Source organism: Pieris rapae, chromosome 1 (genome assembly GCF_905147795.1).
Source record: "Pieris rapae chromosome 1, ilPieRapa1.1, whole genome shotgun sequence".
Lineage (NCBI taxonomy): Eukaryota > Metazoa > Arthropoda > Insecta > Lepidoptera > Pieridae > Pieris > Pieris rapae.
This window is the reverse complement of record NC_059509.1, coordinates 521747-548360: the sequence shown is the minus strand read 5'-3', so window position 1 is coordinate 548360 and position 26614 is coordinate 521747. Positions and strand designations below refer to the sequence as shown.

Sequence of the window (26614 nt, the reverse complement as noted above, 5' to 3'; positions counted from 1 at the left end):
TCTTTTCACAGTTCAGTCAGAGAAATATCTTACAATAGTTGATGCGTTTTCCAAATATGCACAAGCTTATCACTTGAGAGATAGCACAGCTTTAAGTGTAGTTCAAGCTCTTCTTATATTTTGCACCCATCATGGTATGATGTTAACTGTAGTTACGGATCAAGGTACTGAATTTACTAATCAAATATTTTTAGAATTTGTTCGTCTTCACAAAATTCAGCATCATAAGGTTCTAGCTCATTCTCCGAATGACAATGGAATCGTTGAGAGATTCCACTCAACTATCCTTGAACATCTAAGAATATTAAAATTAGAGAAACCAAACGAACCGGCAATTAATCTTATGCCATATGCCATTTTAGCCTATAATAGTTCTATTCACAGTTTCACGAAATGTAGGCCATTAGACCTAATTACAGGACATTTTGACCCTCGTGACCCTGTAGACATAGACTTAACCGAACATTTATTACAACAGTATTCTCAGGACCATAAAAGACGAATGACTCAAGTATATGAAATTATTAACGAAACCTCCTTACATGACAGGACTCAATTGACTGAAAACCGAAATAAAGACAGAGAACCTGAAAAAGACTATACCCCAGACCAACAAGTTTTCATACGTAATCCCATGGCAGCCCGACAGAAATTAGCACCACGCTATACGCAAGACACAGTGCTCGCGGATCTTCCCATTCATATATATACAAAAAAGAAGCGTGGTCCCGTTGCAAAATCACGCCTTAAGCGAAGTTCTAAACATCCCACTTTGTTACAGGATACTACTATGGTTGACGCTTTCTCTATTTGATCCTCATTTGAGACAGCTTAATAATAAAATAGCTGTAATTTCAAACGAACTTAGTATGTTTGAGTCAGTACGTCGCAAAAGGGAACTCATTGACGGTCTAAGTTCCATTATTAAAAGCATTTCTGGTAACCTAGATTATGCGATAATGAACATAAGTTAGAAACGAAAATTAACAGCCGTGTTAGTTTAAATAATGTTAAAGTAATGATAGGTAAACTTAGGATTTTATACTCTAGTGATAAAGTCCTTGACGTAGAATTTAGACAGTTTTATGGAATAATTAAGTTAGGATATTTTTACTCAGAGAGGCAAGTTGTAATAGTAATAAAAGTTCCAATTATTGTATCCTATACCTATGACCTTTATAAATTAATTGTTGTCCCGAATAAAAACCATAAAGTCCTTATTCCCATCTCTCCATTTTTGGCAATTTCTGGAAAAGACTCTAGGTACATAGAGACAGAATGTCCGAAGTTGAATTCGTGGTTTCTTTGCACCTCAAAGCCAGATTATAAGAAGGATAAACATGATTGTATCCAGCAGTTGATTACCCATCAGGAACTCAATCAGTCCTGCCCCTTAACTTCAGTTGTCCTGCTAAATGAGGCTTTAGAACAACTCGATGACAAGCATTATACAATGAGTTTTCCAACCTTAACGAAAGTTAAATTATTCTGTGGACAAGAACAATATAGGACACTACAAGGCAGTTATGTAGCAACCATTCCACTTAATTGTTACCTCAAGGCACCAGGATTTACCATTACTAATGTGAATAATCGTATAAAAGGTCATATTGTGAAGATATTGGAAATACCACAACACATTGAATCCAAGTATAGTGAACAACCAATATTAAATCTGGCATCTGTAGACCTGAACACTTTCCACAGTCTTAACACGAAGATGTCTATGCAGCCTCCGGTACATTTAAACCAATATGAGGATATAAGTTTATATCATACTACAATACCTCTATATATAGTATTGGTGATTACGATTACATTAGTTGGTATCATAACATATAGACGAATGGGAATTAAATCTGAAACAAAAGGACATCCTGGAAGAGAACAAGTTCCTGAAGACCCCAGTCTAGTTAAAGTGAATCCCGGACACATTTCATCAGCTACTCTCTCAAACAAAGTTCTCGAATAGTCGCTGATTTTAGGAGGGAGGTGTTACGAAGTCCCATACCATGGAATATGCACTTCAACTTATTATTTATTAAGTATTACACGTCCGTGAGGTTACACGATGTCAGCAGTATCGCTATGTCGCAATTTATAATAAGAACTACACGTGCCTCACGTTGTGCTTTGTAATCAATATAGCCTCTTTGTGTCTTTTATTATTTTATATAATGTAGCATTCAATTTCCTCACTTCGGATTGACTAGCTGTAATTTTAATTATAATTTTAATTGTAATTTTTTTATTTTAATAAATAAGTTTAAAACATTTGGTTTTTTTTGGAACCTTCGGCTGTGGCCTTCGTAATTAGTATATAATCACAATTATATATAGAATGATGCAATTACCTCAATATACGACTCTATTGTCCGTAAGTTGGGTTCAGGCACGTAATTATTAAGTCTTTGTTCAATACATTGTATAAAATGTATGGACAACTTGCGAGTACTCGTGAGCTACGCTTATGCTACGACCTAACGAATACGGTTGAATACTGAAATTATATTTTTGGGGTTTGGGGTCAAGGACAAAAATGTAAAAACAATTTAAGACATTTACACAGAATTTCTAGAATTTAATACTTGTTTGAAATACGCTTGCAACACTGTTACAAGAAAAATACGTTTATCAGAATGCTCATAAGCAACTCCTCAATTATACAAGGATGTTGAATTTAATAACATAAATTGAACTCTTTTTAAAGTAAAAACCGGCTGAATAGACGTAAACGTTTTCTTCATGTATAAGGACCTATTGGATAAATTTAATTATTTATGAACAGTATTTTATTGAGAGTTAAAAATATATTCATGTATTGTTGAGACTGCCTTTTAACAGGTAAGAGGTGTAATTTTTAATTAACTCTATACAAGCCATCTGGTGCATTGGCTGACACGAAAATTACGAGTTCGGCGCTTGTCGATAGCCCGCTTTGTAATTGTTGTAGTAATTTTTCCAAGACTGAGTACAAAATTAACTATACAAGTATGTATGAACGAAATAAACCCCAAAAATAACCCGAACGGGTTCTTGTACAGATCTCACGAATAAATAGGGTGATTCCTTTGTAAGGTTTAATGTAAATTTACTGAAATGTCAAAAATTTTATTAGCGGGCAAAGCCGCAGGTGAAAGCTAGCGTAATAGACAATAGACATTTAATTCTGATTCAGATACAGAACTTCCATCTTAAGTTCTACTACATCAACCATTAGCGTGTATATTTTCTTAATTTCCCTTTCTCACTCTCTCTCAATCGGTCTCGAACTCTCTCTCCCTTTTCTTCAACAAAAATGCTGCAGATCTTCGTGACGTTTAAAACAACAACTCAAAAAGATGGATTGTATCGCGAAACTATTTAAAATTGCCCACATGGTCTTTAACAAAACGAATTGTTCAAGTCCCCACCCATGACCCCTTCAATGAAATATAACAAAAGAATCGCGTCAACGCGAAAGGATAACTTATTCAACAGTTATGAAGGGTTGAACTCGTACAGTGATTATGTTATTGGGGTAAATGTTTACTATATACTGACTTATCGCTTGTCATAAAATCGATTATGCAAATTATGTCGGCTTTTGTGTTGGCCGTGTTTTACTATGTTTATATGAAACGATTTTTTCAAAGGTTCGTTTATGTACAGAGTTGGTTATTTTTCTCTGTCGTTCTTTACGATTTCTTATGACTTGTACCCCAAGTATGGCCACTTAATGGAATTAAAAAACATGAATGATGTAAATGATGAGTTTCCAGTAAATTACATAACTCTAAGTGGCGTTTGACATCAGATTAAAGCCAAAAATTTGTATCTACAAATATTTTTTTTTAAATTTCTGTTAAGTGAAATAAAAAAAATAAAAAAAGTGGTAAATAAAGGGCTTGCGCCACCACATTATTGCAGTGTGCAGCATTTCTGAGAGATGAAAATATGTAGATGAAAACATTTGAAGCTGTTTTAAGAAGTTGTATACGACAAATTTATCAAAGATTTTTTTATACAAATACTAATTATGATTAAAAGACCGCCAGAACTACTAAAACTCTTCCATATAATGCACACAGGTACAACGAATCAATAACTATGACTTACCTGACGGACCTGCTTGTATTGCTCTTCAAAGCTCCACCCTGCGGCGCTGCCCTCGGAAGAGGAGGACGAGGCAGACCCTGCCGGCGGAGCCGGTGGAGGGGGCGCTGGGGCGAGGAACGCCGGGGGAGCATAGAAGCCCCCGGGACCCCCACCTGCCATGGCGAACACGCTAGGTGTCGAAAGGGGGGCGCCTTGGGCCAGAGATGCGAGAGAAGAGAGGTGTGGGTGTAGTGATGTCTTCAGGGATTCGAAGTCATCCCGGACCTGCAAATAAAGTGTTAACTAAGAAGTGAAAGTTTATTTTGAGTCTCGTTGAAGAACATTGTAGTTTTATTAGTATGATTTCGAAAAAAGTAATATCATATTATGTTGCTACTTAAACATTCATAACATACAACTATTTCAATGAAATGTATTTGACTTTATTGGTTTAATTGTATATTTCTTGGGACGTTAACTTGAATACTCGTAAATTTATAACATTTTCAGGAGGTCAGAGGTGAATAAGAATTATAATTAGAATAATAATATTATATCTATTATTGCTGTTTTTTTAATTTTATTCTTTTGTTTTTCTTTGTCTTTTCATGCTTGTTTTCTGTTTTTTATATATAATTTGTTAATCTGCTTTGGCTTTGTGTATTGTTTTAGTATTTTGTATAATAATATGTATTAAGTAAGCTATTCGATTACTTATAATTAAATAAATAAATAAATAAATATCTACGCTGGTAGAAGTTATTCACCTTGATCACCTCCCTCTCCATGGGTCTGGGTGAGTTCCGCTGAAGCTGATGGTTAATATTTATTTGCTGATGATTCATGGCGTGGTGTGTCAAGTTGTGCTGGTGCGGATGAGGCATGGGCTGATGTTGTGGATGTTGTTGGATGGTGGGGGCGTCTCTGCCTACACCCTCGTCGGAGCTCTCGCAGGATTGCTCACCGGACGACTCTCCCTCCGACCGGGCTGACTGTAAAATATGCTATCATAAGCAAAATTATTTAGAAAATAAATTCTTATATTATTAATATACACCAAAATTAATAATTATCCTACTACCAAACTAAAAATAATATATTTAATCATACTGTGATGTACCAGAGGAATGCAAATATAAAGTATTTGATATAAAAGGAGCATGTTTAGGGTATTTACATATCAATAATATTATATCGAGCGGGTAGCTGAAAAAAATTGGAAGACGATGGCACACAATAAATTAGGGTGGAAAAAGTTGGAGTAGGCCTTCTCCCGGACAGGGGCCGCATTTTAGTTAAAATTGTATTTATATCTATTTTATTTTGTTTAGGTAAATAGGATAAGGAAAAATAAAGGCTTATTATTATTATTATTACTATGTAGGTTGAACTTACTAAGACATATAAAAGGAGGCAAAAATCTCACTAAGAGGTTTTAAAAATGGGTGAATTACTACCAATAAAAATATTTTTTGCTTGGTAGTAATTGTCCGATTATAGTAGTATATGTAGTATATACACGTATGTATCATATATATTGAATATGTGTCAGCCTAATTTTAGTAATTAGTTCAGATAAAACTAGCAAAAAACTACGCGTCGTCCATAAATATATAACCGGTCAATTTACTTTGTAGACGACAAAACAACCCAGCTATATTCTTTAATTTTAACATAGAACATTGTAAATTGTGGGCTTATTTTAATATAATGACAAGAAATGTCGTTTAATGACATTGACAGGTGTATCGTAATTATTAATAAATGGTGGGAGGCGTCAGGTATCGCTAAAAATATATATTCAAATTGTTACTATTAAAGAGCCCATTAGGGTTTTGCTTTGGTTTGTAAAAATATTTAAAGACTTTATTCGAGTATTAGGAGTGTTGATCTAAAGGCTTTACCGTGCGACCTCATCCCTGAGGTCGTAGGTTACATCCCATGCTGTGCACCACTTTGGGATTCGCGCATTTTAACAAACACTTGTTCGGTAAAGAAAACCGGCTTGCCTTAGACACAAAAAGTCGCAACGTGTGTCAGGCACAGGAGGCTGCCTTGCTTGCCTATTAGATTGACAAATGATCATGAAACAGATCATAAATCTGAGGCACAGAACTAAAATGGTTGAAGCGTAACTGATTTATTTCAGGTATAAGGGAATTTTGCCAGTTCGGCTCCGTTGTTAAGTAAGAAATTAGCCCAACGCCCCATCGGCCGAACTTAAAACTATACTAGGACATAAGCAAACGATGGAAGTTAATTTATTTAATTTGTATAGAAGTGAGCTACAAAAATTCAAAAGGCCTTCTCTATGTGCATTGTCTCCTAGTACAAGCAAAAACAAATACAATACAATAAAAACTAAAAATTGTTGTTAAAAGTTAGTTTTTTATTATTTTTTGTAGTCGTCATAATTATATTTAAAGGATAAATAATAGATTGTAACATATCTAGAATGCAATTTGGTGTTTATACATGCGGAAATTGAATTTACTTATAAATTAAGATTTCCTTGAATTATATTAATAATATTTACATTGTAAATGAATTTATTGTATTACTAGTTCGTGTACCGGTAATTAAATGTAAACAATTTAATCTCTGGAATTGTAATCAAACTTTAATTGTTTCTATTCGATTAAGAAATTACATTGCAGTGCATACAATGTAAGTGCGATTATTTCTGCTAAATTGTATATTTAAATATTAAATCATATGTTAGCCATAGTCAATAGTGGCTAAATCATAACAATTTAAGGATAGAAAAGAACGTTGACATCATTGGTCCATCTGCCAATCCAATCAACGCTCGGTGGACGAATTTTGAAGATAAGTACGGCATATGGTAACCACGAGAACACCTGAAGGCTCTCATTACAGAGTTATTTCACTTGTGGTAAACTCCTGCGCAACACGAATTATAATATAATGCATTTCGAGCTTGCAACAAGATTGCAACTGGTACAATTTACTTCGCTGTATTCAATATGGTTTTATTTCTTTAAACGGATTTTTGTTATATAATAAAATTACTTGCCAAATTATCCCCGGCGTAGTTTCTTTATCGAAACGATTCTCTTTTTAAATAGTTTATATAAGCGATTCACTTTACGCTTTATATAAACTATTTCAAAAGAATTTCTCGCGTTTAACGACTACTTAATATAATATAAGTAACATATAAAAATATACCGAAACATCTTATCAGAGACGTTGTAAGTATCCCCATACAGCTAAGAAATGCTGCCAGCCTTGACATTGCAACGGAGACTAAACTTTTAAATGTGTTTTAATTTTCTATTTCTTAATTTTTAAATAGCAATAGTTCGTAACCAGACGCCAACTTGAATCTTTCATTGCCTGTGCATTTAAACCTCACGACCTAATCTAGTTCAAATGGAACGAAATCAAAGTCATTTATTATTTTACAAAAATATATATATATATATTTGTGAATGAATTTTCCGCAGCCCATCCAGTACAATTTTCTGATTGATGATTCTCTTTTGTATATCTATATTAAGAAGTAGGCAACAGCTCCTTTTTGCAAATCTTCATTTTAATAATAATTTAAAACACTTAGAAGCAAAGAACACAAGTACTATTTATATAAAAGCTATATTGTGGCAGTGTATCGGAGGAAGGAGCCCGCCCGCGGCCCTCAATTACGACATTAAAATTATCATTTTCATTCATTTTATTTCGATTTTTATTTATTATTCGCATTATTATATTGTGGGGTCATTATCGGTGAAATGTTTCGTTCGGATAAATGCCTCGCTGCAATCGTCACGCGAACTCGATTCCCTGATTTTGGGTTCCTTTGGGATCTTGTTTACGGAGCGAAAGATTTTATATGATGCGTTTATAAGATGATCTGTCTAGCAACGCAGAAAAATTTGTTTCCCGATGATAATACTACTTATAAAGCCTCTTATTTGCGAAAGGTTATCGTTTAGCAGCAACTAAGTGTTGAGGGTAACATTTAACATCAGATATGACTTCTGACAGTTACCTCTTTTTTAAAAATCAATTTAAAATCAAATCAAAATCATTTAATAATTTAGGTAATACAATGTACAGTAATGAACGACAAAAAGAAATACATATTAAATGCTTTTAATTTCACATTAATTGCCAGTTCCCAAGTTTATTACATTGTTTTACTTTTGTATTGTTTTTGATGTACTATCCCTTTAAGTGGGAAAACATTGCTCTAAATAGAAAAACAAATGAAAACTTTATTTCTCTAACTACGGAGCCCACAAATCAATTAAAATTATTATAAAACACGACTTTCTCATGGTTTCGACTGCTACTGAATTCCGTCTGACTTTTTTGAGACGGCAATTTAATATAAACGCTCTATCGATATTATGATATATGACTAGCTTCCGTCCGCGGTTTCACTTGCGTTTTTATGAAACCAATTTCCAAAAGCTTTGTTTACTAATTCGTTTGTATCGTCAAATATTTATTAAAAAAAAATTAACTTGCATAGAAAATTCTGCCTTATAATTTTCAATAGTTTATAATCCGGTCGAGGGAGGGCTTAATAGTAAGTGCGACTCTCACCCCTGAGATCGTAGGTTTGTTCTCCGGCTGTGCATCAGTGGACTTTCTTTCTATGTGCACATTTAACATTAAATAATTTATATCTATTTGCCTAATTATGAAATGAAAGAGAATTTTTGTATTTTTATGATCTGGTACACAAACAACCATTCAAAAAGTTTAAAAATTTCCTTCATGATGTTATTATTTAAAATATAGCCTAACTGATATGAACGGAACGGAAATTGAGATAAGCCATTATTAAAACGATTATCAGGTCCAGTTACTGACACGTTAGCACAACAAGTGCTAATATCTAATCAAACAGAATCGCTAGCCCATGGGCTTTTGTCGAAATCGCTCGTGATTTTATAATATAACATTAACCGTTTGATGTTGACTTAACTGAAAACCAACGAGTCAATAATAGTGACCGGAATTCCACTTGCCTATGGTCTGTTCTCGAAAATATCAACCCTGAAGATGAGCACCTTGAGCGATGGCTCAATGGATTTTGTAAAATACATAGATTTTGGTGTTACATGAGTCATACGGGAAGGCAGATCGTCTTATGTTAACAAAAACTGGACGTCGAAGTACGGATGGTATTTTTTATTCTGCCTTGACGTTGACTTGACGACTCGCTGTGGTACATGCTGTAGAAGTAGTAGAGAGGGCCCCGCCCCCCCCCACTATCTCTACGCAACGCCAGGAGATCAAGCCCCAGGATTAGGTTCATGTGGAAGGTTAAATAGTCAAACATAAATTGAAAGTAAGAGTAATGGAATTCATCAATTCAGAGCCATTAAAGAAAAGGTTTTAAGATAAACAGTTGAACCTCATTCTCGGAAGATTTCCGACCCCATATTAACTCGAATATAAACGGGAGGCCCTACCGCCGATTAACACTTCGACAATTTAACCAAAAAAACGATAACTAACTGTAATATATAGCTCTTAAGAACCATTTTACTCTGCAAACTAATAAGCTTAAATCAATGAAGGTAAAAATGCTACACTTATGGAAGTTAAGCTGAATAGTCTATGAGATTACACAAACACCTCCGATGATCCACAAACTCTGACATCGAATATTGAATCTTACATAGTCGTCACGAAGTCGTTTATCGGCGAAACCGCGCACAATTTAATATTTGTGATAGAAATCATAATCGTGTCTGTGCGAGCGGCTTTTATGAGACATAATCAAATAGAAACTTGTAATGAAAGATGTCGTGTACATGTTTAGTATGCAAAACAAATATGTAATAAAATACCAAACATAATTTAACGCAGATTTATCTTGCGAAGGCGTGCTTTTTGTCGGGTAAATAGAGGCGATAGGAACAAAGGATTTAATACATGATGATGTAAATGTTCGCACACGATCCCTGGAACATTTATTAGCAGGATCCGTCACGAAAAGCTTTGTCCACACATTAGGAGAATTAGCACCCGGGACCTTTGCTACTATTTGCCTAAACAGGGCTATGTTTTCCTAGGCCGCCGAGCACTTCTAAGTTGCGGCAATCATTTGAGCAATGCGCGTTAATTCTGCAAATTTACGTAAGCGAGGAATTTCTGATTGTATATCTTTCCTGGTATTCGCATATTCTATTGTAATTTTATGATATTGCCCATAAATCTCGAAGTAGCTGCTTTATGGCCACAATGAAGTTTTATATAACGCGACATAAAAGCACTCATCGCACGCATTTGAATGAAATCAAACAATGCGACGGAGCTATGGATCCACAATGTTGCAGTGGCGTTAACGGCCACGCTGACATTAACATTGGCGGACGTAAAACAACCGCCAATAAGTCGAAGCCTGCATCAAAAGTCGACAAAGCAACAGGTTCTGCCTCGACAAACAAACCGTGTTTGCATTACGATCCTGGGCCTTCATTTAATAATTCTCGGGAACTAAAAGCCTTTGAACATTTCATCAGATGACCCTCACTGTTTGCACACACTCCTGCGTCGAGATGCTAATGTGGACACAAGGACCAGTATCGGCGATCGGCCATCGATGCTTTTATTGTCGGTCATCCCTTCCAACGAGCTGCGTCTAATATTTCACTTTGTCGCCAACCACATTCTCCAACATTACAAACGTAGTCTTTTTTCTCGAGATGGAAACGTGGCTGTGAATTCTTAAGCGAGTCGAGAACGCCAGGAAGCCGTAATAGCTATTCGAAGTGAGCCAAGTATTTGAGCAAAACAAAAGGTGATAAGGAGGGGTAAATAACCTGACCCATTGACGGCGTGACGCCGCGCACACATCACAGAGCACTGGACGTGGCGCGCGCTAACTCACAACAGCTGTTTGCCGCGTCAAATGTTTTGCTCAATATTTTAAGCGCCCATTTCCTTACGGTCAACCGGCAGTTTCACACTTTTTACGGCAATGTCGTCATCGATCAAGCCGATTTTCATTATCGTCTTCTAACACACATCTCACAACAATAACAACAGTTTCGTGCATTCGTTCGAGATCATCAAAATACTGGGCACGTATTTACGACAAATTAAAGGAGTAATGTTATTCAAAATACCGCAACAGCGGTAAATAGAAAGAGATCTGGTAGCTTATTGTAATGATAATTATTTTGTTGGACAAAAACTAGAAAGCGGGCTACGGAAGATGTGCCTATCTGTTAATTATTGTCACCAAAATGGCGTCGGCCATTGTAAATGACTCAAAATGGCGGAGTGACAAATCACTGGGTTTCGTGTACATTTCGTTTGATTGACGCGTGCCAGATTCTGACGTACCTTTATACTATTTATTTACTCGTAGAAAGTGCAAATATAAACGAGTTCTATTAGAATTAAGAGATGATCGCTGTTTACGGAGATGAGGGCGCACAGAACATCGACGAGCAATTAATACAGAGAAGGGACGACTACGAGTCTATTAACACAATATTTGACAATTGACATTGGGAAATATCGAAATCGTTGAGACAATTTCGAAGCGTAGCAACGTCTGTCAAATATTGACATTTCTCACGCGACGTCGGCTCGTGCCGACACACCTCTGCCTCACTCGTCCTATTCCTTCCGCTTTTCACACAAATAGGTAATAATCGATTGGTTTTATTGCGTCGTAGGCGCGGTGCGAGCCGCCTCCAGGGTGATAGTTCGGAGAATCTTAAAATGTAACAAGTCGTCTACCCGTAAACCGTTTCTAAACCAAATATAAAGAAAGGAGAATGTTTATTTGAGAAACCCATAATATCGCATTATTATATTTCTATACAACTTAGGACGGATTGATGGGAATGGCTCACATTGCACTCACAGGGCGGCAGATACATATATATCACTTAACATTAGATGAGCCTCCAATTGTCCGTTTGTTACATAAAAATGTTGATGATGAGGCAAGAAATAACATAATATTTTTGTTATGTGCAGCTACCGAATCAGTGACGTGCGAAAACTCAAAGAATTAAACCAATCCAGCTTTCTAAATAGCAGAATTGGTTGAACGCAAACAAAATATAAAATCTCATTTTGTAATTTAGGATTAATATGACGGTTGACGCATTGCATAAAATTGTGTGAAACGTGAATATCTCGTACATTATTTGCATTCGGTCCGTAAAATAAACATTGAATGGAGCCTTTGTGTTTTGTGTTGAATCAGTAAGGTAAAATTGTAAATCCACGAATCAGCTTAGATCATCTTTATTTATTTATTAAAGTTCACCACATCATGTACAAAAATTTCAATACAATAGTATTAGTAGTAATGTTTTGCAAGCTTAAAATCACTAACAAAACAGTGAATTTGGTATCAAATAGGCACTAAAAACAACGTTTTTTTTAAATTGATCAAGTATTGTTTATTCATGAAGAATTCGAATCAGAGCTACCTGAACTCCTAGGTTAGTTATTGCAAACGGAATTTGGAATTTTTTGCTGATTTAAACATTAACTTTAATGTGGCAAAATATTCCGCGTATTTGGAAAACATTGAAGTTGATAATTTAAAATCATCACTAAGAATGCCGAACGGATGTGGTTTTCTGTTTGTGTCAAAGATGACCGACTACAACGTGATGTCACATCCTACGTAAAAACCATGTAACGAAGGCTAACCTGATGTTACGGAGACAATTACCTAGTTATTTTCATTTACTTTCATTCCTATGAGAATAATAGGGACGAAATTTTTACATCAATCATACGAAAAATGTGCATATAGAAAGTTCATTGGTACACAGCCGGGACTCGAACCTACGGCCGAAGGGATGAGAATCGCACGCTGAAGCAACTAGGCCAACACTGCTCAACAAACACACAACCCATCATATATACAAACCTACATACATATATATATACAAGTTTCATTAATGTATGAGTGTGTACATAGGTGTAACCAAATAATAATTAAAACCCTGTCTTCTAATATATTTGCACATAACTTTTGTAACATATAAACAAAGGTACCACAAGTTTCGCTAAACCACCGTTTAATTACCAAGCCGTTGTGGTGATCGTAAAGTTAGTGCAGGAAACTAATGTCCAAACCGCAGATGGGTCACCATCATGTAACGGATACACTGTAACTGCACATTGACTATACATATATCAAAAATATTTTTTAAAAAATCCAGCACGATAGGCCGCTCAAGTAAATTTTAAGACATTTCTAGATATAAGGCAAACCCTTTATTGATGAATGAATGAATAAAATCGATAGTTAGCTTTTTTCAAAAGTGTAATATTAAAAAAAAAAGAAATCATAAATGGATTTGGACTGGACATATAATGAGAACTAGCAGAGACAAATGGACTAAGATAAGTGTGGTACCCGAGGAACGGGAAATTAAAACGAGAAGTACCCGAGGAGGTCAAATTAAAAGATAGGAGGACCGTCTACCAAAAGGATGCAGAAGGTCTGCCATGAATAGAGACGTGGAAACAATTGGGGGAGGCCTATGTCGATAGACAACCTGACCAAAGTGGTTGCTAATAAATTTAAAATGTTTTTACGTGAATTATTTATAATAAGACATTTTATAACAATAGCTGGTAAGTTAAATAACTCAGCGAATAAAGGGATTTTATTATTATTTTCAAATGTGTGATTACTGAAAATCTAATTTATATATGTATGTATATAAAAAATATATTGTTAAAAACTTAACAGTTATCAAGTGTATGTACTAATGTGTGTAGTCTAATTCTCTGTTTACATTTTCGTGACTATTATCGTTTTCAGTTTTATTCAACTTCTTAGTGGCCGTTGACAAGAACTGATGGACCTGAAGGCTCCTTAAATGGAGATTACGGCAGATGAAAAGATTGTGCGGCCGTCCACCGAATAGATGGACTGAATTTGGTCCCAGTGGATGTAGAGGCAGGTCCAGAAATGGACAAAATACAGAGGCTGATGATTATTGTTTTTTTTTTTACATATCTTGTATTTGTGAAGTATCTATAATGTTTCCTTATTCATAAATAACTGATACTAACCTTAAATTATAAAAAAATCCTAATAAAAACAATCAGTCTGCAACTGACTATTCTAGCCGCAATAATATTCCGCGACATCGCGAAAAGTGTTTTATATTAGTTATACAGTATATGTAAGGAAGACGAGTAAATTGAATAAATAATTATTCAAACCAAAACATTGTCGATCAGTTTATCATTGGGCAGTATCATTGAACACAATGTCACATATCGACATCTCTTCATAGCATCATTAATTTGATTCAATATTTATTATGATGAGCATCGATTTGAAGATATACGAACCCAAATCACGAACCATCAATTCAAAAGGATTTCGATTGAAAACATTATAACAGCAATGTCTGGATCTACTAAAGCCATTATAAAAATTCTTTTGTGTTAAAGGCTGTTTTAATCCGAGTGGAAATACTTTCGTGGTAGTCAGATTTGCAACTTATCACGAGTCATTTAGGATATCCGCCATTATGTTACGGAATACGCTTCCCGATCCCTTACAATTAGATTAGATCCCTACGATTCCTTACGATAGCTACCTGTCTAACGTCCTTTCTTAGTCATCATTAACACCTCTTTACCATATCCTTTTTCCATCTAAATCTTAGTTAAAAATAATATGTATATACTTTTTAAATTTTTAATCAATTATTTTTAAGTATTTTAGTACCTACCATAAGATCTCTTAAGATTATTTTATGTTTTTAGTTTTTATTTTATCTTCTTCCGTACAAGTGTAGAGAAGAGATTGTTCGCGATGAGGCCCCCCGTTTCCTTACAGTTCCCTACAGTATTTCCGAACAATTCGACTTAGAGTCCTTGAAGAAGAGAGAGGGAGAAGAGGAGCGTGCCAATTCTTAAAATACTTCTAGCAACTAACTAGCAGTGTTAGGTGCCCATGGGCGGAGGTATCACTGAACATCAGATCAGCCTCCTACCCGTTTGCCTCTTGTTACACAAATATAAATAGAACGTGATTGACTATCCCTGCCAACCAAGCCAGAATGATATCAGAATATCAGGAAAAAACATGAAAAAATCAGTTTGTTTTAACATCCTGCATAAAACAAACATGGAACCTCTTTTCCAAATTCTCATCAAAGTAAACTTAAGAAAAATCAACAAACCCTTCTCGATATCGTTCAAACAATTCGATCGAAATAAAAAACGATCCGAATACTTCCTAATCGATCGAAAACGTCAACCATTGTATTTTAATAAATAGCTTTATTCACCACAGAGCATGTTTTGAATAAATCAAATTAATTCGATAGTCGATCTGAATAATCTTGAATTCGTTATTAAGATTGACTCGATAACAATGTTGATTTTATGGGATGAGGACACCTACTGTACAATAGCAAATGCTCGTCTTTAAACGGCTTCACGAAAATGAGATATTTATCTACTATATACTGGAAATAAGAGGGGCTTCAGATGGCCTACTATGTACTGAGTCTTGGGGACTTGTGAGTAACCAAGTGTTCTTCAAAAACTTGGTTTCATTGTACCTATGTGGCGAAGGTTGTTTGCGATACCTAGGGCCAGTAAAGATCCACTGAATTCTGTCTCCGACACTGTATTACATTATTATTTAGACACTGTATTTATGTCCACAGAGTCATTTTTTATAGTAGTGATATTGAGTATATTATGTAATTAATGTTAAGGTTAAGAATAACTTTATTTCTCATAAGAATTGCATACATAATTCACATTTAATATTATATATTTTTAATATTATTGTATTGGCTTAGTACTGTAGTAGGCTTAGTACTTAAGGACAATGTATGTATTTCTGTAAATAAATAGATATTGAAAGTCGTTTATGTTTGTTTCTTGACGCATGTAGTTTTTGTTATTAAAAAATGTCATACGCTTAATAGGTGAGAAAATCCATAAATCATTGCACTTCTTGTCGTCTCCGATTAAAATTAAAACCCCCGTTCCCCGCGGCGCAGGCGCACCCAATTTACAAACAATACTCAGCGTGATCGTGACTTTCTTGTTTTAATTTACACTTTGCATTATTTGAAGAAAAAAACAATGTGACATGTGACATTTTCGAGACAAAAAAAATTCTAAACACAAATAGATTCATATTTAGCGTTTTTTTTTAATTTATTTAAACGCCGCCTTATGTATTCTTTCGTTTGCTGATTCAATTTAAAACAAAGGCTAATGATTTGACTCACGACCGATTTTTTGAAAACGAACAATGAATCGGCCACGGAAATGTCTATATTTAGGACAAATAACGAGGACTAATATGGTGACATATTATCAGGCCGACATAAGGTATTTTTAAAATAATATATTATAAATATGTTTCACTACAAGATATTAAGCCATAAATTGACCGCATAATTGAGCATGCCACTCTGATATTAAAGAATTACACATCGAAATCAGATAATACGTAACTTATTGAGACATTGATAATTAATTATTAATTCTGAAATGTTTGACATGAAAGTAAGATCGTGGCTCAAAAATACCATGTTCGGATGCTTCGAATAATTGATAAATCAATGTGGCTCACATGAGGGAGACACTAAATCAATGATCATGTTTTGACGTATAGAAGCACGATTACCGCTAGATGGCGTGATAACCACCTGTCAAGCTGAACTGTCATTATCTTACAAATGGCGGATGGATTTAATAAGAACTGTGTTGTTCGAATTTTAAATTATTGAATGCTGTTTCAGTAGTGAAACTGTATGTATTCCAAAAATAAAGTTAGCAATAAAATTCAGAAGCAAACTTATTTCGCGGAAATTTAATGATGTGAATGCGATAATATCTAATAAAGCAATTTTCTTTTTGTAAAATAAGTGTGATAAATCTTTATTAGGTCTTCGCCTCAGATTTCTGCATCTGTTTCAAAATCATTTGTCCATCTAATAGGAAAGTAGGTTATCAACGCTGACAAACGCTCTCGACTTTGGATCTTAGGCAAAGATTTAGGCTAGGTTACCTTGAGTTTATGACGTGTGCCTGACAATACAGGAGCACGTAACCCAGACATGCTAATCCAGCCTCAATATCAATCCTGGAACAATAGTCACCCACGCTGTCTGGCGAGTCACAATTTTAACTAATTTACATACACAGAAACAAAGTGATTCCGTAATTAAAAGTTTATTACTCTTGAGTCGCTAATAATACAAGTTTTTAACAAGTCAACGCAAAATAAAAGGGTAATCTTTGTATGATTAATTACCTAAAACGGTTTTCAGTTTTAAAACTGCCATCAAGCGAATATAATATATTAGATACAATAGGCAAAATGAAAAATATTTTCTCTTTTTGTTTCTTCTTTCTTTGAATTTTAAAAAGAGATTTCTTTTAATCATTATCTTAATGTTAGATTAAGTTTAAACAAAAACGATATCATTAGAAATTAAAGATGGTTATATTTTAATTTGGAAATCAGCACGCACGATCGTGTTTACCCAAACACTAACACTTTCGCTGATCCTTTAAAAAACTATTCACTCATAAAGCAAAGGAATTTAAATTCTAATACCTAATCTTAAAGCACATTTTGGGTTAGTGTTTGTCAGAAATTGGGCCGTTTCATCTTTTGCGATTGGAGACCACACACGCGTCAGCATTGGCGCGTAGAAAAACAAAATGCTTCAGGTAGCCTTTGACGGAATCGACATACTTAAACTGACCTTCTATTAAACAGGTTAAATGGTTAAAAGGTGTAGTATCTAACCCCATAACGGCAAAAAACGAAGGGATTGTAATGAGGTGCACAATGCAGAGGCAATGAGAACTTGGAGTGATCGTGGTTGATAACAGAAGGCAAAAGATCGCCGGGCCGTTTGCCAACCAGATGGATCAAGTGAAATATTTACCATCCTAAAAACTGTGTACTCCAATAAGGGAGGTGCTGGTCATGAACCTGTAGAAAAAGATTGTTCGCAAGAGTTTCCTAGACGACGACCAAAGGACGCAAGAGACGAACTGGCAATAAACTCTCCGCCACTCTTGTTATTTTTTTTACATATTTATTTTATTTATTTATTTAATTATAAGTTTGAATCGCCAAACTTATTGTTATCCCAATGTTAGTATGGACCTGCAACCTCTACGTTTCGCTTTGAACGTGTAAGACACAATTCAAAATTAATAAATTATTAATATTAGATTAACAAGTACCTATTGCTTTGTAAATAGAAGCTAAATCAAGATGACAAAATTCGGATCTATTTTACTAATTCAAATGAAGTAGCCGTAAGCTTGTTGATCTATGTCAACAGCATCAGTCAATATACGAACACTTGTTTAAAGTAATTAAGGTTAAATGCGTTAATTATATATGACTTTTTGATTTTTTTATACAGAACTGGACAGACGTTTGGCGACAATCCAACCTGATGTTAAGTCCTCCTGTCCAGATGGCTATTTAGTTGCCGCTTGAATAGGGAAGATAAAGGGGCCTAATAGTTCATCCTCATTTGCTGGTTTTAAAAGAAACTAATGAAAACGAGGAAATGCTGCCAGCATTAAAGGTACACTGCCATAGGAACTGATCATGTTTTCACTAGTTTTATATTTACTGAAGAACACAACTTCATATATAGCGCATTTTCTACAGTATATTTTTTTACAGTTACAAGCTATCTATTCTAATATATAACAAATATGGTAAACATAAATTCAAAACATCACTTCCAATTTTAGTTTTTTCTGGTAATTTTCAGAACAACGCGGATTAAGTACCAGATAGTCGTATAACGATGCTTTTTTTGATTGATTAAGGATATGGTAATTATATGAAATTTGCTAGATAATTCCTATAACGTTAATGATTTATGTCAGAAACCAGTGGAAAAGCAACTGCAAAACGCTGCTTCATATTTGTTATTCAAGACCTTCAGTAGTCGTGCTAATAGACAATCCACACTATTTTTTTAATATCCCCAAAATAGATAAAAAACCATCGAATTCCTCTGAGATACTAAACAAACTACTTTGTTGAATCGACCCAACAAAAACTTATTTACATTCAGCATATAAATAAACTTATGTGTAAAGGAAATTGGGTTTCTAGAACTATGTTTAGAAGATTGAGGTTTTGTATTTTTTGTTAGATTGTTAGATTATCCTAACAAGGTTATAATAATAGTTTTATCAATGCGATTATACAAAAACGAAGAATATTGTTTCAGTGTAATTAATTTGAATATAATGTAAAGTTTGCGACAGCAGAATGCCGACAGGAAGGGGCGTGGTTCACGTTAGCGACGCTTCGAGGAAACTGCTGTTAAAGGCATATATATATATTACATTTTTATTGGTATTACATTGTAAAACTTATCTTATTTATAACCAAAAATGGACATTTAACATTTTTGATTTTTGGCGTTTTAGCGCTAACCTATTTCAAATATTTTTAAAAATATTCTTGAATAACGTCATATTTTTATTAGTCCAATACAAGAATAGCGGCAGATATTTCCGTGGACGGATTTTGTCATAAATTAAACATTTAACAATTTATTTCATGCATTTTTGTGCAAATATTTTTAATTTTAGTTTTTAAACATTGTGAAATAACGTCGAAATTAGATAAAAAGATTTTGTCTTAAACTATTGGTCTTTTAATTTCACAGGTGGTCCTAGACCACACATAAGCTTAGTAAGGGCAATTAAGTGTCAAACTGACAAGTGGTGTGAAGAGGACAAACACGGGGGCGTAGGACAGTAGCCACAAAATCAAAACTCATCCAAAAATTATCTTGTTGTCGCCTCTCATTTACATGAACGCCATATCAATAGCGTTAAAAACAATAAACAATTAAATTAATAACTACAAAGCGACCGCGAAAGTTTCTAAGATTTTTTTGAGACTTCAATTATAAGTATTTCCAAACTAATTTGACGAAGAAAAGAGCTATTAAAAGTCCGACAACGCACTTGCCAGCCTTCTTGAAATGCGAGTGTCCCGGTATCACTTAATATCAGATGAGAAATTGACCCGTTTGCTTCATAAGAAAATGCTGAAAACCAACCACGAAAATATTTATCAATTAAATAATTTCGCAGCGAATTCATTTGACAATCCATCATCAAGTTATACAAACAGAGGTTATTGAAGATTTGAAACCAAAATATTTTACAATATTGAATAAAAGTGAACAATAAGTTATTGACTCGATAAGGAAAACCGGTTATGAAGGTTCAATTGGAAAATGCAAATATAAATTCCGTGTTTATTTAGTTTCTATATGTGTTAATAAATATGACGAGAACACTGCGATAAGTCATATTATGATTAATACAAATATAACTGCGCGTTAGATATACTAGGTAATAAAAAATTACGAGCGAAATTTTCCATTAATTTCATTCTGAAGTGAGAATGTCGTTACAACTTACATAACTGCATGGAAAGGACAGATATGTGTACGGGTACAGTAGTGTTAGCCTAGCCTAGAATGCCTGAGGTCTTATGTTTGGTCCCCGATGCGCATTTAATATTTGCTCGAACGGTGAAGGAAAATATCGTAATTATTGCATAAGACCAAAAAGTTTGCTGGCGTGTGTTACTCGGCTGATAATCTACTTGTCTAAAAGAAAAATATTCATGAAATATACAGAGATCTGAGGCCCAGTACTAATAAGATTGCCTATACTTTGATACATAGCGTCGTACGGGTTTCGTAATTTATTTAAAATTCAGAGGTCCATAATCACTGAGCTCTACATGAAAAGATCTGAACTTCTTTAACTCGAACCAGACATGATTTCGCCATTAATTTACAACAAACAATTTTTTTTTGTGCCTATTAAAAAGGCACTTTTGGAAGTCAAAATTATAAGTTAAAACTATTTAAGAAATAAAATACTACCCCTTGCAGAAGATAGTCATTTTTTAAATAGTTCGTGAGACATTTATACAAATAATATCAACAGTAGCCATGTAACTTAAGAGGCGTTTATAAATAAGTAATCTATCTATACGCTATAGATAAACATAGATGAGGCAAACAGAGGTCGCAAGACCTCCGTCAGGGAGTCGGGACCACCGATGTTTATATCAGCAAGTCAAATGAGGTGGGAATCTTGACAGTCATTCATGCAGGCATCCAGTGCTAGCGAGATATTGGATGCTATTCTTATGGCAAGAAAGACGTGAGGCATTTGTCATGTTCATGAGTTCATCCGTAATGTTTTGTATTAAGGCTGTAGAAAAAAATAAGATTTATGTTTCATAATCTCATAAGCAAATAGGTGATAAACGTCGTGTGTGTGACGCACGCCGACAACTTTTTGGGTCTTGGGCAAGCCGATTTTCTCACGATGTTTTCTTTTACCGAATACTCGAGCGAATGTTAAATGCTCACGTTGAAAGTCCATTGCAGCACAGCCGGGGATTGCACCTAGGCACAGGCGAACACAGCTTTGAATAAAGCAATCAATCTTTTAATATTACTTTACTTTAGAATAACTTTATTTCTCATATGAATTAAACAAAATTCGCTTACTGAGAAAAAAACATTACAAGACTAAATAATTATTACTAGAACGCACAGAAGGTACTTATACAAAAATTCACAAAACAAATACAGTAATAAAAATGCAGGTAGACACAACAGACTCGAAACGGTCAACCAAGCAAATACATAGGTTTAGGATTGGACTTATTACTGGATGTGGCATTGATGGCATAGCCTGATATAACAGGTTTATATTAATTACTTTTTATATTTATACATTTATATTATATGTATTATATTATGCTATACTATATTATATTATATATATATTTAATAAGACTATTTTATTTTTAGTTTATTGTTTTATTTAGATATTTTAGGTAAATACATTTATATGATTTATATGGGTTCATAAAATATTTTATGTACCTATTCGGTTTTATTTGTTTTTGTCTAATAGAAGTAATTAATAATTAATATTTAAACTTTAGCGGTGTAAATCTAATCCAAATGGGGTGTATTGCTTTATTTATATATACATATATTTAATCACTTATTTGTATGTATTAACTGTGTGTGCTTTTAGCAGCTTTTTGAACCGGGCATAACTTTGTTCTCCTTTTATAACCGATGGTAACTTATTATAAATTGTAACACCCTCAAACTCCAGATTTCTTTTTCCATAGTTAGTTCTAGGAGGGCGCGTCACCAAGTAACTAGCGCGTCTTAAGTTAATCTTTCGTGTCTGTTGTTTTGTTACAAATGTTATATTGGAATTAATTTCCTTATTTAATATTTTACGTATTAGAATACAAGTGTAGTATATGTACGTTTGTTTTATGTTCATTATTTTTGTTTCTTCGTATATCTTTTTAGTTGGTGTCCGTAATTTATAGTTAAATAAATTTTTTATTAATTTATTCTGAACTCTTTGAATTGAATCTAGATAAGACTTCACTGCAGTACCCCACACCTCAATGAGGTAGTCGATATGAGGCTTTACCAAAGAATTATAGATAAGATATCGCACCTTTCGAGGGAGACAATTTGTTATATTTCGTAGTGCACCTGTGAGTGGGATTAGTTTAAGTTTGATTTTTTCTAAGTGTGGCTTCCAGGTTAGGTTACTGTCCAAAGTTAGTCCGAGATATTTTTCTTTGGTTTTTCGTTCAAGTAGTTTTTCGTCTATTTTTAGTTCGAAATTATTATTTATTTTTTTATTTTTTGCTGCAAAGATAACATAATTCGTTTTTGTAATATTAATAGTTAAAAGATTTGACTGAAACCACTCATGTAAGAGATTGAGATCATTTTGAGCGTCGGCTACTAGAACTTCGACCGAGTTTCCAAAGTAAAAGAGACTTGTATCGTCTGCATAAAGGGAGATGTCTCCTTTGAGACCCAACTCAAAGATACTGTTAATATAAGTAAGGAACAGGAGGGGGCCTAATATTGATCCTTGGGGAACGCCATAATTCAGGGCACAGGGATTGCTTTCATATTCACCTATTTTTACTATTTGTGTACGGTTCTCCATATATGATTTAAAAATTTCAAGTGCTTTGCCTGTAACACCGGTGAGTTCAAGTTTTTGTAATAATTTTTCATGACTGATGGTGTCAAACGCTTTTTTTAGATCGATAAATATACCTAAGGCAAGTTGTTTTTGATCAATTTTATTTTTAATCTTGGTTACGAGGTCAATTGTAGCAGCGAGGGTATTTGATTGGGCTCTAAATCCATATTGTTTTTGGTAAAAGAAATCTTTTGAATTTAGGAATGACTCTAAGCGCTTATAAAGAATCTTCTCAAAGACCTTAGAAAGCACTGGGAGAACTGATATAGGGCGGTAATTGCAAGGGTCAAATTTACTTCCGGCCTTATGAATTGGTACAATTTTTGCAACTTTTAATTCGTTGGGAAAAGTACCTCGTGCCAAATGATAGTTAATGCAGACTGTTAGTTCTGTGGCAATTATGTCTTTTACGCATTTAATTGATTTTGTACTAATACCATCAATGCCAGATGCAGTATTACAGTCAAAATTTTTAATTATGGTAATAACTTCCTTCGTAGTTACTGGTTTCAGAAATCGCAATTCTGTTCTATCAGTTAGCCTACATTCTTCTAAAATTTGAATAACTTTTGATTTTTTAGAAATCATATTTGCTAGGGTTGAGCCAATGGTCGAAAAATATGAGTTAAAACTTTCACATATTTCTTTTTTGTCAGTAATAGTACCAGCTTCCGTTTCAAGTTTGTCCGGTCCAGTTCTGCTATGCAGTTTATTTTTAGACAATTCATTTATGAGTTGCCACATTTTTCTTGGTTTACTAGAGTTTTCTTCAAACCTTTTACAATAATATTCACTTTTCGATTTTCTTATATTGTGTGATACTCTAGCTTTTATATGTTCATATTCGGCTTTCAAATTCGTGTCCATCGCATTTGTTTTATATTTTTGCCATAATATATTCTTTCTATTTATCTCTTCTAATAGATCTTTTTTAATCCAGTCTTGCCGCGGCGGATTCAAAAATTTAACTTTTGTAATTCTGCACTTATTTAAACAGGATTGCAATTTCCTTGCCATTTTAATAACTAAAACGTCTGTAACTAGTTTTTTTATACAAATACAAAAAGGTTTTTTATTTAATTATTAAACCAATTTTGATGTAAACGCTTAAATATGTGGGTAGTGCGACAAAATTACAATGTGTGAAATATTAAAATACACCCACACAGTACGTGATGGTCCGAAACCTGGAATTACTTAAAAATAAGTCAAATATTACGATTTAGTATCACAGTACATCTTCGTAGATAACAGCTAAAAATTAACATATGAATTTATGAAAAATATTATATGAATGTATATGTATGAAATATGTAATGCAACAAAGTGTTAATAAATAAATAAAAATATAAAATATTAACCATTTTGATAGACCTACAGATAAACATTTTTTTAACAATCATTTCATAACAATCATTTAAAGTTAATCTGCGACTTAAACCTTCCTATATAAATGACTTAGACGAATGCAGACGAATGAAACAGTTTTTGCTGTATTCTAAAGACCGGCAACGCACTTGCCTGCGGAAAATACAGGATAAGATCAATACAATTTGATCTATTATAATTGAATTATCATTCTGTTCTATGAGTATACATTAATAGGTTTATATTATAGCTATCTGTGTACAACAGGCTTTATCACATTGAGAACGACAAAGCTTCTGCTTTATTCGAAGGCAAATTTGACAAAAGTGTGTTTAGTGTGGTATTTAATAGACCTTTATAAAACATGTTTATGGCCGTCCTATGTTATTAGATTTTCACTAATACTGGTCTGCCATAATACAAACTCCTCCCCAAAAGGTGCTTAGAAGAAATAAAGACATGGACAGAGATATTTCGAAAAAGATGAAGGAGCCTTTGAAAGGTTTCCGATCAACGGTACTGAAGGAAGTTAGGATAAAAAAATTATTGTGAAAATATTATTTTTATGTGAAGCATACGAACCAAGGGACAGACAGTTTCAATACCTTCCAAACCAAAAGACACACAGACCGATAACGTACTAACGGCTACCCGTAAGATATAGAAACGTCCAATCGATAGAGACAAAGGTCCGTTTAAACTTTCCGATCACGTAAACGCGAGACGAGAGCAATTATGGCCGATAAAGGCCTCGCTCAACGTGCATGATGTATTAAAATCACGTATTCACGACAATTAACTCAACCATCAAATAAAAACTCTTTTGTAGCCGTCACATGATTAACTGTGTGCATTGAAAGGCATGGAACAAGATTTTAAGGTGTGCATTTAGGTTAATTAATATTTAATAACCTCTAATAGGTTTCGGATTGGTTGCAGCTGGACAAGTGAACTACTAATGATTCTTGTTTATTTTTCAAGAAAAGCATATATTCATTAAAGTTAACCACGTACTGTATAATGACAATATAAATATTATATGACTTTTTTTGGAAACAATAATGTTACAAAAAATATTAAAATACTAGTAAGTTTTGTCATCTTGCTAAAAAAACCACAGAACATTAGGTATGAGATAGGTACGACTTTAGTGATATAGTATTAGTCTAGTTTACACATAAGTATAACTGCTGAACGGTAAAAGAATTTTCTTAATTTAAACTCATTGGAATGTTGAGTCAGCAAGGCTTATTATTTTTCAAACACAAACTCCAAATAACTTTATTCATATAGGTAACCAAGTACGAACGTCAACAGAAAATATGTTAAATTGATTCTAAATTTTACATTTACTTCCAGTATCAAGTCAAGGGCGTAGAGGAGGCAAGAAAGAAACTTTTCGGCAGTCTTTTTACTCGCCAAGCCCTGAGTCTACCGAGATAATACCGTAAATCATTAAACCATATGAAAATCTGAATATGGCTGAATAATTAAATGATTCGGTTTCAGCGACCAATCACGGCTCTGCGCAAATCAAAATGGCGGATAATATAATAACAACTATTTACGATTTAAACATTGTTACCGTGTCACCTTCAATATTTATGTAATAGCAAAAGATAATTACACAAATAATTAAACACGAGATAAAATTATGCAAATGTCTGTATTTACATTGATATTTCATACAATTAATTTATTCCATTTTGATTCATCGCGCTCATGAAATATTTTAGTGTCGACGGTAAATTGTTTTGTAGGTAACTGAAATTAGTCGTCGATTTAAGCCATCAAGGCTGAATTTAGAATAATTTGATAGACTGGGGATGGGATCTTGGGTTTAAGTTTATTTGGGAAGCTGAATACAATGTTTTAATATTACGGTCAATGCAGCAATAATAGACGACGCTGATGACAGCCGTGGTCAATTGTCAAAAACATAAGTTAATGGCGGGAATACAATCCTTTGAATATATTAAATTTAATCTCTTTACAAGTAAAAACGAATGAGTTTCTCGTGTTGGAATAATTAGTGTCCGATTGAAAGTGTGCCTTATTTCTAAAGCCTGCATTAGGGTTGTCCAAAGAAATACAA

At 34.0% G+C, this 26614-nt stretch overlaps 1 protein-coding gene across 5 annotated transcripts in view; it reads right to left on the bottom strand.

Moving 5' to 3' along the window:
- The window catches only part of LOC110995781 (protein dead ringer), a 105865-nt gene that overhangs the window by 61534 nt on the left and 17717 nt on the right, over window positions 1-26614 (bottom strand). For 4 of the 5 annotated variants that reach the window (XM_045634777.1, XM_045634796.1, XM_045634783.1 and 1 more), the window contains exons 2-3: window positions 4845-5069; window positions 4099-4362 (exon numbers count right to left, since the gene is read on the bottom strand). In XM_045634777.1, the coding sequence (XP_045490733.1) occupies window positions 4099-4362; window positions 4845-5069 (489 nt within the window). The remainder of the gene's footprint in view (window positions 1-4098; window positions 4363-4844; window positions 5070-26614) is intronic. The other variant, XM_045634788.1, reaches the window with a different exon arrangement.